At 43.3% G+C, this 15,976-nt stretch overlaps 1 protein-coding gene across 1 annotated transcript in view; it reads right to left on the bottom strand.

The window, feature by feature from the left end:
• Positions 1-3,924, bottom strand: part of PARN (poly(A)-specific ribonuclease) — a 166,509-nt gene extending 162,585 nt beyond the window's left edge. The window contains exons 1-3 of the mRNA XM_007466961.1: positions 3,817-3,924; positions 3,339-3,416; positions 586-665 (exon numbers count right to left, since the gene is read on the bottom strand). Coding sequence (XP_007467023.1) covers positions 586-665; positions 3,339-3,416; positions 3,817-3,835 — 177 coding nt within the window. The 5' untranslated portion in view covers positions 3,836-3,924. The remainder of the gene's footprint in view (positions 1-585; positions 666-3,338; positions 3,417-3,816) is intronic.
• Between the last annotated feature and the right edge of the window lie 12,052 nt (positions 3,925-15,976).

The following is a 15,976-nucleotide window of genomic DNA, read 5'->3' as shown; positions in this document are numbered from 1 at the left end:
GAATCAGTTATACATATACATATGTTCCCATATCTCTACCCTCTTGCGTCTCCCTCCCTCCCACCCTCCCTATCCCACCCCTCTAGGTGGTCACAAAGCACCTAGCTGATCTCCTGGTGCTATGCGGCTGCTTCCCATTAGCTATCTGTTTTATGTTTGGTAGTGTGTATATGTCCATGCCACTCTCTCATTTGTCACAGATTACCCTTCCCCCTCCCCATATCCTCAAGTCCATTCTCTAGTAGGTATCAGACGCATTATTAATTTATATACATTTCTTAATATTTTTCCCAACTTAGGCACCTATCCACCATCCAGAGTGTCATGGTAAACCTATTTCCAAATGATTAAAATAACCACATCACATTTCCTGTAAATCAAATTAACACTGAAAATACTAAACCTTCCCCAAAATGTTTTCCAGCAAACAATTATTTTTGCTGTTGTTTTAAATACCACTAAAATATCATTTTATAGCTGGGGTTGAGACATTAATGAACAAGTTTAACGATTATATTCCTCTATAATTCAACATATGCAGGACCAACATGGGGAAAAAAATTTTTTTCTAGCACATCCACGTACCTTTTTAAGCTTCTGATACCTTTCTTCCGGAGTGTCAAAACCATTTGTTAATGCGGTGACCGAGGGTCCATCGCTGATTCCTAGATTTTAAGAAATAATTAACTTGATAATAAATGCTAATGGAAAAATGTCAGTCAACTATTCAATGGCGCTATAATTTCATATTTTCATGAATTAAAATTAATTGGAAGTGCTCCTTTCTTCACTTTTTCAAAATTAGCATTAATTTCACCGGCTACCAAGCTAAACTCCATAGTAATGAATTTAGAGATGTGAATGTTTCAATTTGAGAATGGGCAATTTCAGTGTCTAAAATAGATTTCAAATATAGAAAACACTATACAGACCTCACCAAAAAACTATTAGAACTAATAAAGGAAGTCAGCAAAGTTGCAGGATACAAAATTTATATACAGGAATCTGTTGTAAATTTCTATACACTAATAACAAACTATGAAAAACAGAAATTAAGAAAACAATCCCATTTACAATTGCAACGAAAAGAATAAAATACCTAGGAATAAATTTAACCAAGAAGGTGAAACACCTGTACTCTGAGAACTATAAGACATTGGTGCAAGAAATTGAAGACAATGGGAATAAATGGAAAGACTGTGCTCACGAATCCGAAGAATTAATACTGTAAAAATGTCCATATTACCCAAAGCAATCTACAGATTCAAAGCAATCTCTATCAAAATACCCATGGCATTTGTCACAGAACTAGAACAAATAATCCTAAAATTTGTATGGAACCACAAAATACCCCAAACAGCCAAAGCAATCTTGAGATGCCACCTCACGCCTGTCAGAATGGTTATTCTCAAAAACACAAGAAATAACAAGTGTTGGCAAGGATGTGGAGAAAAGGGAACCGTCATGTACTGTTGGTAGGAAGGTCAACTGGTGCAGCCACTATAGAAAACAGTATAAAGCTTCCTCAATATACTAAAAATAGAACTAATATATGAGCCAACAATTCCACTTCTGGATATTTATAAGAAAACAAAAATTATTTTTTCTTCAACAATTCTAATTCGAAAAGATATATGCATCCCTATGTCACTATATCATTATTTACATCATTATTTACAGTAGAAAAGACATAGAAGCAACCTAATTGTCCAAAGATAGATGAATGGATAATGAAGATGCCATATATACACACACACACATATATATATACACACACATACATACATACATATATATACACATACATATAAAGAAATATTACTCAGCCATAAAAAATAAAACCTTGCCATCTGCAACATGGATGGACCTAGAAGGTATTATGCTAAGTGAAATAAGTCAGAAAGAGAAAGACAAATACCATATGATTTCACTTATTGGTGAAATCCAAAAACCAAAACAAACAAACAAAACAAAGACATTGATACAGGGAGTAAACTAATGGTTGCCAGAGGGGAGCGGGCGGGTGGAAAGGCCAAATAGGTGAAGGGGTTTAAGAGATACAAAGTTTCATTTATAAAATAAATGTCACAGCATAGGGAATATAGCCAACAATAACTTTGTAGCTAACAGATGGTAACTAGACTTAGAATGGTGATTTCATAGTGTATAAAAATATCAAATCACTATGTTGTACACCTGAAACTGATATAATTGGTCAATTATAATTCAGTAAAAAAAAATTAGGTTTCAAAACAGCCATGATTTAAGGAAACAATATCTATGACTGAATAAGTTTTGCGCTTTCAAAGATTAATGCATACTCAGACATCAACAAATACTGCTGTGCATTATTGTTAGAGTACAGTCTTGGTCAACAGTTTGGAGTAACATCTACACAACAAAGGTATACTCAACGTCAAGAGACAATTATTTGCGGTGAAAACTCTTAGCTTTCCAGGGCACTGACTCCAACTAGAAACTGCACGCTTAATTAAAGCCAAAGATTACCCCCAGCATGGAGTCCTTTAGAAAGAGCTGAAGTCTTACAAACATGTTAAGCTTGTAGCAAAAGTGTTATCTATACCAAAAGTAGATATCTTTGATCCAAAAGGAAAAAAAGAAAAAATCTTGCAGTTATAACTGTTAGTAAAGTATTAGACACACATGCACACCTATGCCAAGGCAGGTAATGAACACTTCCACTAATGCCTAAAGGAATACCCTCATTTATCTGCAAAAGTCCGACCCTAAAGTCGGTCACAAAGGACAAATATTGTATGATTCCACTTATAGGAAATGTCTAAACTAGTCAAATTCAGAGACAGAAACAGTGGTTGCCAGAGGCAGAGTGGAGAGAGGAGTTGGGAATTATTGTTCAATGGGTAGAGTGTTCCAGTTCTGAAGATGAAAAAGTTCTGGAGATGGATGGTTGTAGATGGATACACAAAAATGTGAATGTATTTAATGCCACTGAACTTTAAAACGATAAATTTTATGTGTATTTCACCACACACACAAAAAAGCCTGACCCGAACTCCAAAGCTGTCTCACACACATCCAACAGTTTTTAAGCAGCACCAAAACCTTCGTCTCTATCTGCAACCCTGAGAGGTCCAACAACCACAAACCCAATCACAAAACCCACCGCACCTCACCTCTTCCGTGCTTTCGAAACGTTTAAGAGGAAACGTGGAGACCCATGCAACTTGCCCAAGGCTACAAACAGGGAGGAGCGGCCAGCAGGCAGAAGTCCGGGGCAAGGGAGCAGGGGGTAGGGGTGCAGGAGTTTTGGCTATGCACTGCAAGGTGCCAGCCTCAAGCTTGCAAGCGAGGGATACCTGAAAACTCCCCATCGATGGCGAAGAAGTCCGCCTCCTCTATGGCTTGGTACACTTTGTGGAGATTACTCTTAAAATCTGCGGAAAAACCGAGAAGAGGCTCAGAACCGGTGGCCTAGCTGCTTGCCCACGGGCTACTAGGTTGGGAAGGAAGGAGGGCCCGGGGAACTCCTACGTCTCCTAGGGCGGAAGGGCAGGTCCCTGAGGGGTGCACAGACAGGGGCGGCAAATAAGCCCCGCGGGGACACAAGCCTGAGAGGGATAAGGCCCTGGGGGTGCCCGGGTAAGAAAGACAAGGCCCCGAAGGGTGTATGGGCCGGAGAGGAATAAGGCCCCCCAAGAGGCGCAAAAGGGGAGCAAACCCCTGAGGGGCTGCCTCTGCCCCAGGCCCCGCCAAGCAGACCGGCCGTGTTCCGGGCCTAGCAGGCCGGGTGAAGGGGGCCGCGGGTACGCGGGGAGGTGCACGGCGGACACGCACTGCTCCTGATTATCTCCATTTTGCAGAGTGGCCAGGCCCGCGGCCCCGTCCGGCCCGCCTCTGCCGTTCCACTCGCGAAGTTCCACTGCCAGCAGCGCAGACAGCAGCGGCGGAGACCGCGGGGGTGACTTCCGGAAACAGCGCGCGCCGGCGCGCCGTCACGTGTGCCTAAGTCATGGCAGGGGCGGGGCCAAGGCTGGGTTCCTTTCCCGGGACACAGGAGGGGCGTGGCTATCGAAGTCCTTCAAGGCGTGGTGTAACTGGTGAGGACCAGACTTGGACAATTTATTTATTTCTGGCTGCATTAGGTTTTCGTTGCTGCATGCCGGCTTTTTCCAGTTGCGGGAGGAGGGGCTACTCTTTGTTGCGGTGCGCGAGCTTCTCATTGCGGTGGCTTCTCTTGTTGCGGAGCATGGGCTCTAGGCACGTGGGCTTCAGTCGTTGTGGCACATGGGCTTAGTAGTTGTGGCACGCATACTCCAGAGCACAGGCTCAGTAGTTGTGACGCACAGGCTTAGTTGCTTCGCGGCGTGTGGGATCTTCCCAGATCAGGGCTCGAACCCGTGTCCCCTGCATTGGCAGGCGGATTCTTAACCACTACACCACCAGGGAAGCCCGGGCCATTTACTTCAGAAGTTTGCGTGACATGACATCCATCCAGTTGATGAATATATATTTCTTGAGTTCCAGTTATGTGCCAGGCACCCTGAAAGGAGTGGGGATACAGTGAGGAATAGAAAAGACAAGCTCCCACTGGAGCTTAACTTGATGGAAGAGGGGAAAGTCAGGCAGGAATTGAACTTGCCACTTGGAAACCCAAAGTTCGCTGTGAAGAGAAAGAGCAGGGTGCTGCAATAAGAATAATGGAAAAGAGGGTTACTTACAGAGGTGACGGGGAACGCAAACCTGAGACCTTTATCTACTGCACTAGCTACTGGGAATACTACGGTGGGCAAAACAGATTAGGTCTTGCCTGATGGAGTTTTACGTTGGTTTGTGGTTTGCAGTTGATTCCCAGAGCCTATGACACTGCTGACACGTCGAGATGCTCGATAAACGTGGGTTGAGTGAATGAATTCACCTTGGTCTTTCACAAAAGCCTACTATGAAAGTTGGTTAGAAGATCTGCTTTCAAAGGCTAGCTCTGCCATTTATTAGGCCTGGAATTATTCAGTCTTCCTAAACCTCGATTTTCTCATCCACTAAATAGGGTTGAGGATCAGTGGTGATAATGTATGTGAATTGTAAAGCACTGTAAAAATAAATGTAAGATATGGTCAGCGTTCTGACCTGCTGTCACATTTCCCTGCATTCACACCTTAGGTTTGAGAGAAATACTGAGTATGAACCACATGTGCTTTTTGAAAAGAAGATAACCATTTTCCCCCAAAAGAAAATATTAAGAACCCTAAAGAACAAGTAAGAGTGTGACCATATTTTCCCCACCAGGTGCCACAAGTCCATTTTCTTCTACTCATTCAAAGGAAATTTATATATAGTTAATTAGGCCCACTATTCCTAGTGTGAGCAGCAGAGAGTAAATGTGAAAAACAATATGACAAGTAGTCAAACTTCAAACTTGAAATATCTCTCTGCCTTCTAGCATCAGCTTTAAAAGTCCTAGATGGAAAGTACTGGTCACATATGGCCACTTAAATTTTAAGTAATTTAAGTTCAATAAATATCAACTTACTGCAAAGCTACAGTAATCAAAACAGTGTGGTACTGACATAAAGACATAGAGACTAATGAAATAGCCCCCAAATAATCCCTTGAATATATGGTCAAATGATTTGCAACAAGGATGCCAAGACCATTCAGTGAGGGAAGGATACTCTTTTCAACAAATGGTGTTAAGAAAATTGAATATCCACATGCAAAAGAATGAAGTTAGAACCTTACCTAACACGGTATAAAAATTAATTCAAAATAAATCAAACATCTAAATGTAAGAGCCAAAACTATAAGGGTTTTAGAAGAAAACATAGGGCAAAAGCTTCATGATGTTGGATTAGGCAATGATTTTTTGCTATGACACCAAAAGCATAGGCAACAAAAGAAAAAGCGATGAATGAATTACATCAAAATTAAAAACTTCTGTGCATCAAAGGACACTATCAGCAAGGTGAAGAGGCAACCCACAGAATGGGAAAAAAAACTTGCAAATCATATATCTGATAAAGCGTAAATATCCATAATATATAAAGAACTCCTACAACTCAAAAACAAACAATCCAATTTAAAAAGGACTTAAACATTTCTCCAAAGAAGATATAAATGGCCAAAAAGCTCACGAAAAGATGCTCGACATCACAAATGCAAATCAAAACCACAATGAGATATCATTTCACACCTATTAGGTAAGAAATTGGAACTTTGTGCACTGCTAGTGGAAATGTAAAATGGTACAGTCACTATGGAAAACAGTATGGTCCTTCTTTAAAAAAATTAACAATAGTATTATCATATAATGCAGCAATTCCACTTCTGGGCATACACCCAAAATAATTGAAAGGAGAGGTTTGAATAGGTATTTGTACACCCATGTTCATAGCAGCATAATTCACAATAGCCAAAAAGTGGAAACAACCCAAGCATCTATCATCAGATGAATGGATAAACAAAATGTCACGTATACCTACAATGGAATTTTATTCTGCCTTTGAATGGAGTGAAATTGACACATTCTACAAAGTAGATAAACCTGGAGGACATTTGCTAAGTTAAATAAGCCAGTCACAACAAGACAAACACTGTATGATTCCACTTATATGTGGTACCTAGAGTAGTCAAATTCTTTTTTTTTTTTTTTTTTCTGCGGTACACGGGCCTCTCACTGTTGTGGCCTCTCCCGTTGCGAAGCACAGGCTCCGGACGCGCAGGCTCAGCGGCCATGGCTCACGAACCCAGCCGCTCCGCGGCATGTGGGATCTTCCCAGACCGGGGCAAGAACCCGTGTCTCCTGCATCGGCAGGCGGACTCTCAACCACTGCGCCACCAGGGAAGACCCGAGTAGTCAAATTCTTGAACAGAAAGTAGAATGGTGGTTACCAGAGGCTGGGGAAGGAACTATTGGTAACTGTTGAATGGGTATGGACTTTCAGTTTGGGAAGATGATGAAGTCCTGGATGGTGGTGATGACTGCACAACAATGTGGATAGTTAGTGCCACTGAACTGCACACTTGAAAATGGTTAAAATGGTAAATTTTGTTATGTTTCTTTCACGGCAATTTTTAAAAAATATGCTGATACCTATTGCCAGACTATCCTCCAGAAAATGAGTCATACACTCCTGGCACTAGCACAGAACATTACCAATCTTTTTACTCTTTGCCCATTTGATTGCTAGAAAAAAAAAATCATCCCAAATTATCGATTTAACAATCTCCAGGCCAGTGATTTAAAACAGGTAATCCTCATGAATTCTTAACGAACCAAGACGCTGGGAAAAAAAATAAAACGTGGTGATAAGAAAGTCATGTTAATTCCAATTCTTCTTAATACTGCAAATGGAAATCTAGCCATGGTTCTCTGATTTTCTGCATAAATGTAAAGGCAAAAAAAAAATTGTGGCGAGTACAGTACGGTCTTGTAATATAATTTTAATTTCCGGGCAAAGCTGTTTCCTGCAGATACAATAACAGCCACTCTGGAGGATCAAATACACACAACAGCCTCACCTTCTCGGTGTAAAGCCCTGGCTCAAGGTCTGTGCATCCAAGAGTAGGGGCGGGACCGGCGGTAGTACGCCTGCGCGGACCTCCCCGGCCCAAGAGTGGCCGCTCTAGGCAGCGGGGAGGGCGCGGGGTCGAGGGGGTTAGGGAACGAGTGCAGCCTCTCCTCTATGGTCGCGGTCCGGGGGCATTCTCCTCCGCAGTCAGGCCTAGATTACTTCCGGAAGTGCAACCGTTGTCTCTTTGCTTACGCTTGGGTTCCAGGCGGGCGTCGATGGCCAGTTCGGCCCCGGATGAGCGCGGCGGTAAGCAGCGGTTTGGCGGAGGATGGCCAGGGGGCGGCCCGGGCTCGATTTGGGGGCGGGGTGTGGACCGCGGATGTTTAGGACGGACTCCGAGGGGTGCAGAGGATATCTTCTCCCAGGCCCGGGTCCTGAGCAGCCGCGGTCCTGGCCTCGGGGAGTGGACTCCCGCTTGGCCAGCTTCTTCATCCCTTCCCGAGAGCCCACCTCGGCACGGCCGGTCTGTTGGCCTCACCTGTGCCCCCTCCAGGGTCAGAGTCCGAGCCTGTAGTTCCAGGATCTCCCTAGGGCGAGTGGGAGGGGACGTCGCTTCCACACACCTTGGAGGGAGACGACGGGGCGCCCGCCCCTGGGAGCGCGGGTCGCAGCCTACGACAGCGCGTACAGAATTGACCAGGCTTCTGATAGACGCCAGGCTGGGATTCAGGTCTGACTGGCCGGGCACGTTCCGGCCCCAAGGCTGAACGATTGCTCTAGTTTTAAAAGAGGGTAACGGACGCACAGAAAGGGGAAAGTGAAATCCCGGAGTCGCAGTCCCAGCTCTTGTGATTCTGAGCTCACGGCTCAGAAATCTGAACTTATGCAAAAGGGAGTTTTCTTTAAAAAAAAAAAAAAAAAGGCAAAAGAGAGGGCATGTCAAGCTGGGGATCTTTGGCGGGCAGAAGGCGGCCCTTTGGGGGGGAGGAGGAAGAGCCAGGTGCTGTCATGCTCTCAACAGTCCCCGTTGGGTCCTCCCCACCGAAGCCCGTTGGTCGGTCTTTTGTAGGTGGTCTTGATGTTACGCTCTGAAACGTCAGTAGAAAGGAGTTTTGCTGTCTTCCCTGGACGCACCCCAGAGCTGATGCAGAGTGCACGTGTGGGTTGGGTTGTTTTGTTTGTTTTTGTCACAGCTATTTTGTAAACAAGCCAGCCTAGGGATATACAAACCCATATCTCCATAAACTTGATGGAAAAATTGTGCTTCTCCAGGGCAGTTCTGTCTTTTTTTATTTAAGCTCCAGTATTTGGCACTGATACTACCTACATAGCTGGCACTAAATAAATACCACTATTAATAATTCTATTAATAATACCAATCACTCATACAGCAGACTTTTTGAATATCTATAGATAGAATTTGTCATTTAAGCCTCCTTCAAAGGAGGTGTTATTATCCTGAACTTATAAATGGGAAATAGGAGGCTCAGAGCAGATAAATGTGATCTGGTTTGGAACCCAGGTCTGTCTAACCTTTAAGACCATACTGTTTCAGCCTCTCCAGGGAAATCATAGTCTAGGAGATAAGAAAACATGCACAAATAAAAGTTACACTAGTGCACAGAGGCAGGAAGGGTTAGTTTGTGTTATGAGGGGAGTTAGTTATTAAAGATTTTCCAGTGACAGTTGAATTGGGTCTTGTCAGTTGGACACTTTTGACCCAGAGATGGTGTGGCGCTGTGTTACAGATGGAGGGAACAGGGTGATATGAAAAAATGCCCAAGGAGCAGGAATTAATAGGTGGGACTAGAGTATAATGTGTGAGTAGGTGAAGAGTAGGAGGTAATCAGGATAATAGTAATATCTAACACTTATTTTGCACTTACTATGTGCCAGGCACTATTCTTAGTGCTGTGCATGCATTAATTCATTTAATCCTGCCAACAGCCCTATCAGGCAGGTCCTATTCATATCCCCATTTTACAGATGAAGAATCTGAGGCACAGAGAGGTTAAGTGACTTGCCTGAGGTCACACAACTAATAATTGCAGACTTTGGGATTTGAATTCAGTCATTCTGTCCCCAGAGTTTGTGCTCTTAGTTTAAAAGTTATGTTGATTGCAGGGGGGCCATAAAGATTCTTAAATGACAAGCTTATGACCATGGGTTTTATAGTCTCACAGTTGGGAAGGTTTTGAGCAAAGGAAGGACTTGATCAGAATTTTGCTCCAGGAGGATGATTCAGACAGTGGCGAGAGGAGGGACTAGAGAGAAGAGGAAATGAGATTGGAAGTGTTATTTAAACTTGATTTTGTTAATATCTCACCTGTACCTTTTGTGACACATATACTTAGGCATCTAAGTGTTTATTGGTATGTAACAGCTCTCTAGTTCCCAAACATCCATGTACATAAGAATATTCTAGGGGGCTTGTTTAAAATGAACATTCTTGGGCCTCTCTGCCAAATATCTTTGAGTTCACCAAACTTCCCAGGTGATTCTGACGGAAGTTCTAAGAAACTTCTGTGAAAGAGGTCAAAGATTTGTGGATTTGATTTTCAGCTACAAATATCTAGAACTCAGCTTTGTGCCAGTAGCTCTCAGGTACAATGATAGAATTCTCTGGCTTGGTTCCTGACCTTCAGGAGCTCAGAATTTGGTCAGAGAGGCAAAGACTACTCAACCATCAGTGTGCAAATCCTGAAAAGGATTCGTTAGTTTAGAATGTGTGAATCGTAATGGAATAGTTTAAAAATAGATAGCTAAGGTATGGGTTACTGGTAACTACCAGTAGTTTTTGATCACTTTCTGAGTCATTAGGCATCTCCAGTATTTCATACAACATAGGTCGTTGAATATATGCCACAGAGCGGACACGAAAGAGGAGAGACCAGGACACACTTCCCTGTGTGCACTTATCTTGCCCACCACCACTCACAGGCAGTAAATCACAGGGTCTCAAATTGCAGGCAGTTCAGTGTCCAGTGAGCTAGCTAGCTGCCTTTGCCCTAGTGATTTCTGACCCTGTCTAGAAAGAAAATGTCTATTTGGAGTTGGAAAAACACAAAGTTTTATGCAGGAAGAGCCTGGAAATGCTTCTCTTATGTTAATGAAAACCAGTTTCCGCCACCTCCAAGAAATACATACCATGTTCTGTTTTATTTGCTGTTTCTGACCTTTGCCTTGCTTAGATTTGGACACATTTCCTTTTATCTCATAATCATCAGAAATGGGTGTTCCCTCTTTGGACATTTGATAATGTCTGTAGCATTCTGCTAGTGTTTATAGTGGTGTCCCCGGGGTGGACTGGGGAGGGTGCCAGAAATTGGGATTCACCCAAGCACCCTCACCCCTATTTCTCTTATGAATATTTCTGCTTATTTATCTCATATGAGGAACAGCATGCTCACCCTAACAGCCACAAGCTGGAGTTCACATGTTCCAAAATGCAGTGATGTCAGATTCTAGTTTGGATTTCTCAGCTTCGCAGTGGCCCCTCTATGATGTGGCCTAGACCAACGTAGTGTTACAAGGACAGGCTTTATGTCAGACCATCATTTAAAACGTGGCTCTGAATTTCCTGGTGGTCCAGGGGTTAAGACCCCACACTTCCACTGCAGGGGTCATGGGTCCGATCCCTGGTTGGGGATCCCGCATGCTGCGCAGCATGGCCAAAAAAAAAAAGAAAGAAAAAATTGTGTTGTTGTTGTTTAAAAAAACAAACAAAACCTGGCTCTGTCCTATACTAATTAGGTCTCCATTTTCTCATCAGTAAAATGGAGATGATAGTAATAATTATCCCATAAGATTGTTGTGCCTCTCACATTATATAAGGACTCAGTAAATATCAGCAATTGTACTTATTCTCTGTTGTCGGGTAATAACGTAATGAAAAGAAATAACCTAACTAGAGACCCATCTAAAGGCAAAATCTTTTTATTCTTTTTTTTTTTTTGCGGTACGCGGGCCTCTCACTCTTGTGGCCTCTCCCGTTGCAGAGCACAGGCTCCGGACGTGCAGGCTCAGCGGCCATGGCTCACGGGCCCAGCCGCTCCGCGGCATGTGGGATCTTTCCGGACCGGGGCACGAACCCATGTCCCCTGCATCGGCAGGCGGACTCCCAACCACTGCACCACCAGGGAAGCCCAAATCTTTTTATTCTTGCAGTGAACATCTCTGGTAAGAAGTGGCTGAGATCTTATTTTTCAGGCCGGAATCCCAGTAAATTAGCTCTTCAAAGGATTATTTCTAAAACGTTAGGTATGTATTATAGTCACAATCAGTGTTTTGTTGAGTGAAGAGGTAGAACCATAATTATATAACACTGAACCAAACAGCTTGATAATTACACTTTCTAAAGAGTTAACAGTCTTCAGAAGCTAAGGTATAAAAATTCTTAAATTCAGAATTAATGCGATCTTCTTTGATAAACTCAATAAAAATTATTATATTAATTTTCTTAAATGTGAGTTGAGTGATTAAACAATGAAATAGGTTACAGCAGTGCCCCTGCCTCCTCCTGGAGAATAACCCTCTGGATAAATCCACAGAGAAGCACTTGACCAACAACTTTCCTTCCAGGGACAAAATAGCCAAATTCATTCTAGGGTCTTCAGTTACATAGAATTATTGGGACAGTATATGTGTCCCAGCCCTTTTTTTTTTCCCATGGATTTTCAGATAACTATACCATGTCAGTTAGGTATTTCTTTGGGAGAACATACATAGGGTCATGGTGATAGATATCTTGTGATAATTGTTTCCTATCAGTTGTGCCAACAGACCTAACCCATGAACATTCTAGAAAAAGTCAGCTGTACAGTTTGTTCATATGTGCATATTCATGTCATATTTCACATGTTAATGCTTTCTAAGATTTTATGCCATTTCTTGACATTGCCACTTTAGAGATGGTGTGCTCCTCTGGAAGTAATATCTCTCCAGGTGTTTTAAAAGTTACATCGTCGGGAATTCCCCGGTGGTCCAGTGGTGAGGACTCCACGCTTCCACTGCAGCGGGCACAGGTTCAATCCCTGGTTGGGGAACTAAGATCCCACAAGCTGTGTGGCGCAGCCAAAAAAAATAAAAGTGTCCGTGTGTCTTGCAATAAAAGCAAGTGGTCATTTCAGTAAATAAATAAATAAATGCTACATGGTAGAGGAAGTTGTCAGTTATGTGGCACATGGGCATGAGAACCACCCACTTAGGGATTCCTTACTTGTATGGATTGGGAAATGTCACCCACTGGAACATGCTGTGGAAGAAGGGACCACGTTTATCGAGCACTTCCTGTGTGCTGTGCTCTTAATGCTCAGGACAGTCCTGTGAGATCAGGAGCAGTAACCCCATTGCTTATATATGCTGATGCGAGCCTTGGAGAGAATGAATAACTTGCCTGTGATCTCACAGCTCGTAGTGAAGCTGGGAATCAGAACCTGTCTTCTGATTTTCAAACTGAGATGCATTACACTGTCTCTCAGAACCGGGAAGTAAGTAATATGTCCAAAAAATTAAAATAAGTGTTTTAAAGGCCTCTACTGAAATATTTGATAAATAGGAAACCCCCAGACTCTCACTCATTTTGAGCTAGGTCTGTGAGAATATGATGAGAATAAAGCTGACTTAGAATTTTTAGACTTGGCCCCTGCCCTCAGGTTCATCCACAGCCTTTCACACACACAATCTACTGAGCCTCTGATGCTAAAGCAGAATAGAAGCGGTAATGTAGAAAATTGTGTGGGAAACCTCATAAGCAATCACTTTCTCAGCAATAAGTAAGCTGATAGAACTCCAGAAGCTTTCTAACCTAAGGCCAGTTAACCTAGAAATGTCATACACTCATCGGTAGACCCTGAAGGCATCATCTTATGGAATAGTTTGTGAAAACAGATATCCACAGGGGTCAGGCAGCTAATGGAAATGAGGAAACCAGCTGGGTGAGGACTGCAGCAAACTGGAGCCAGCTGGCCCTGTGTGAAGGGGGCAGCTGCTCAGATACTCAGCTTCAGCTGATTCTTGTCACACAGAAGGAGAGCCCAGTGTTGCCAGATCTTCCGATTTTCAGAAGCAGCCAGGAATCTGGGTTTTTATGTGAAATGAGATTTTTTAAATGCTGGCACCAAATTCAATAGAAAAGAAGAGAAGAAGGAAGAGGAGGAAAGAGAGTGCAAGGGGGAGGGGGAGAAAGAGAAGCACCACGTGAAGAAAAAGACTAGATGTCGCCACCGAGCAGTGGCTACCACTGTTGAGACTGACAGGTCGCGGAGGATGGCTGCTCTTGACAGTAATGCAGCCACGCTGTGAAAAGTCTCACCTGGGCTCATTATAGGCACTCTAGGAAGCCAGGGCAGTGGGTACTTTAAGAAAGCCCTTATCCCACTGGGTAAACAATGATTCTTAACCTAATTTGGGTCTTGGTCCCCTTTGAGATCAGATAAAAACTATAGATTTCCTTCAGGAAAACACTCGTGTGCACAAACACAAGCTTGGTAAGTGATTTCAGAGTGTGCCCTGACACCCTGAAGTGCCAATCCGGACATCAGTTGAAGACACAACTTCAACTTTCAGAAACTGCAGCTCTTCAGAGTGACTCAGTCCAGTGGTCTCGCTGTGCTCTTCAATTATGTGGTGTTCCAGCATCATTTTATTTTATTTTTAAATTTATTTATTTATATTTGGGCTGCATTGGGTCTTTGTTTCTGTGTGCGGGCTTTCTCTAGTTCCAGCGAGCGGGGGCTACTCTTCGTTGCGGTGCACGGGCTTCTCATTGTGGTGGCTTCTCTTGTTGCAGAGCACGAGCTCTAGGCACACAGGCTCAGTAGTTGTGGCTTGCGGGCTCTAGAGTACAGGCTCAGTAATTGTGGCGCACAAGCTTAGTTGCTCCGCGGCCATGTGAGATCTTTCTGGACCAGGGATTGAACCTGTGTCCCCTGCATTGGCAGGCAGATTCTTAACTACTGTGCCACCAGGGAAGCCCTCATGTGATGTTTAAGCACAAACCAAAGTGTCTCCATGTGAACAGGGCACTGGGAGTGGGAATGGAATGGTTCTTCTCGCCCCTGTCCTAACCACGTCCCAAGTCTTCTCTGAGGCTTTGCGACAAGGTGGAAAGAGCAGTAGGCTGCAGGCATGTTCTAACACGTGCTTCCTTGTGAAGGAACTCAGCCAGCAAACCAGCTCCAACCTTCTGGTGTGTGCCGAGTTTGTAGAGAACAGTTATAAACATCCTCAAAGGAACATTGGGCCTTCTCCTCAGAGAAGCCTTTAACCATTGCCAGTGCAGGAGGGTGTGTTTATCCAAGTCAGAAGGCCACAACTTGGAACGCTAGTATCTGAGCTAGTTTTTTATCACGTAAGAGGCACTTTCGTCCTCTAAAAGTACTGCTTTCTTTAATGGAAAGAACCCAAATACTTACAGACAGAAGTAGCAGAAGAGATCAGCTGAATTCAGTTAAGCTGTGCATTCTTTCTCTGTTAACTTCCAGTTTTTGAATTTAGGGTAAAATGAAACGAGCAAGATTCCTAAGAAGTAATCAAAGTCCACGCAGTTTCTAGATTGTCAAAGACAATTAAAAAACAGTTAGTGGCCACCTCAGCTTTTCAAAACATGACTTTAAAAAAAAAATAGATCCTTAATGTTTTGTTCCCTCTGCGTTTTTTTTAAAGTATTTATTTATTTATTTATTTATTTATGTGGATGCAGGGTCTTTCGTTGTGGCACGCAGGCTTCTCTCTAGTTGTGGCATGCGGGCCCTAGAGTGCACGGGCTCAGTAGTTGCAGCTCGTGCCCCACAGCATGTGGGATCTTAGTTCCCCAACCAGGGATCAAACCTGCGTCCCCTGCATTGGAAGGTGATTCTTAACCACTGGACCACCAGGAAAGTCCCAAAACATGACTTATAAAATACACTTCTGATGTCTGTGTGTGATTTGTTTTCTCTCTTGAGAAATAAACTTTCAGATCTGGTAAACTAAGAATTATTAGTGCATTCTAGTTTTAAAAGGTTAATTTGTGAGAAATTAATTTCCATGTATGTTGTCATTTCAAATGACTCCGAGATCCATACGCTTGGCCTCCCCCTTAACTCCCAGCTCTAGTTTCAGATCTCCACCTGCTCACTAGACAGTTCTACCTGGAGATCTGGTCGTCACCGCAAACTCAACTCTTCCGAAATTCAACTTCTCTTAAAGCTGGGCTCCGTTTGTTTACAGTGACTCATTTCTATCAGCAGAACTGTTCTTCTTCCCCAGTTCTAGAACCTAGACAACATCTTTGATCATTCTGCTCTCTAATCACCAAAGCCCATAAAGGATTTTTGTAACATCTCTTGGATAGATTGATCCCTTTCTTTGCATTTTCATGTTTGCCACCTTAGTCTCAGAAGTGATAGCACCTCACTTCTACCTTGTCCCAGCTCAGCCCGCCTTCCTGATGAGATTTATCATCCTCAAGGACAGCTTTGCTGATCTCAGTGCCTCCAAAACCT

This window comes from Lipotes vexillifer, unplaced genomic scaffold (assembly GCF_000442215.2).
Source record: "Lipotes vexillifer unplaced genomic scaffold, Lipotes_vexillifer_v1.1 scaffold232, whole genome shotgun sequence".
Lineage (NCBI taxonomy): Eukaryota > Metazoa > Chordata > Mammalia > Artiodactyla > Lipotidae > Lipotes > Lipotes vexillifer.
Note: the sequence above shows the minus strand (reverse complement) of the source record. Positions and strands in the feature narration are given on the sequence as shown.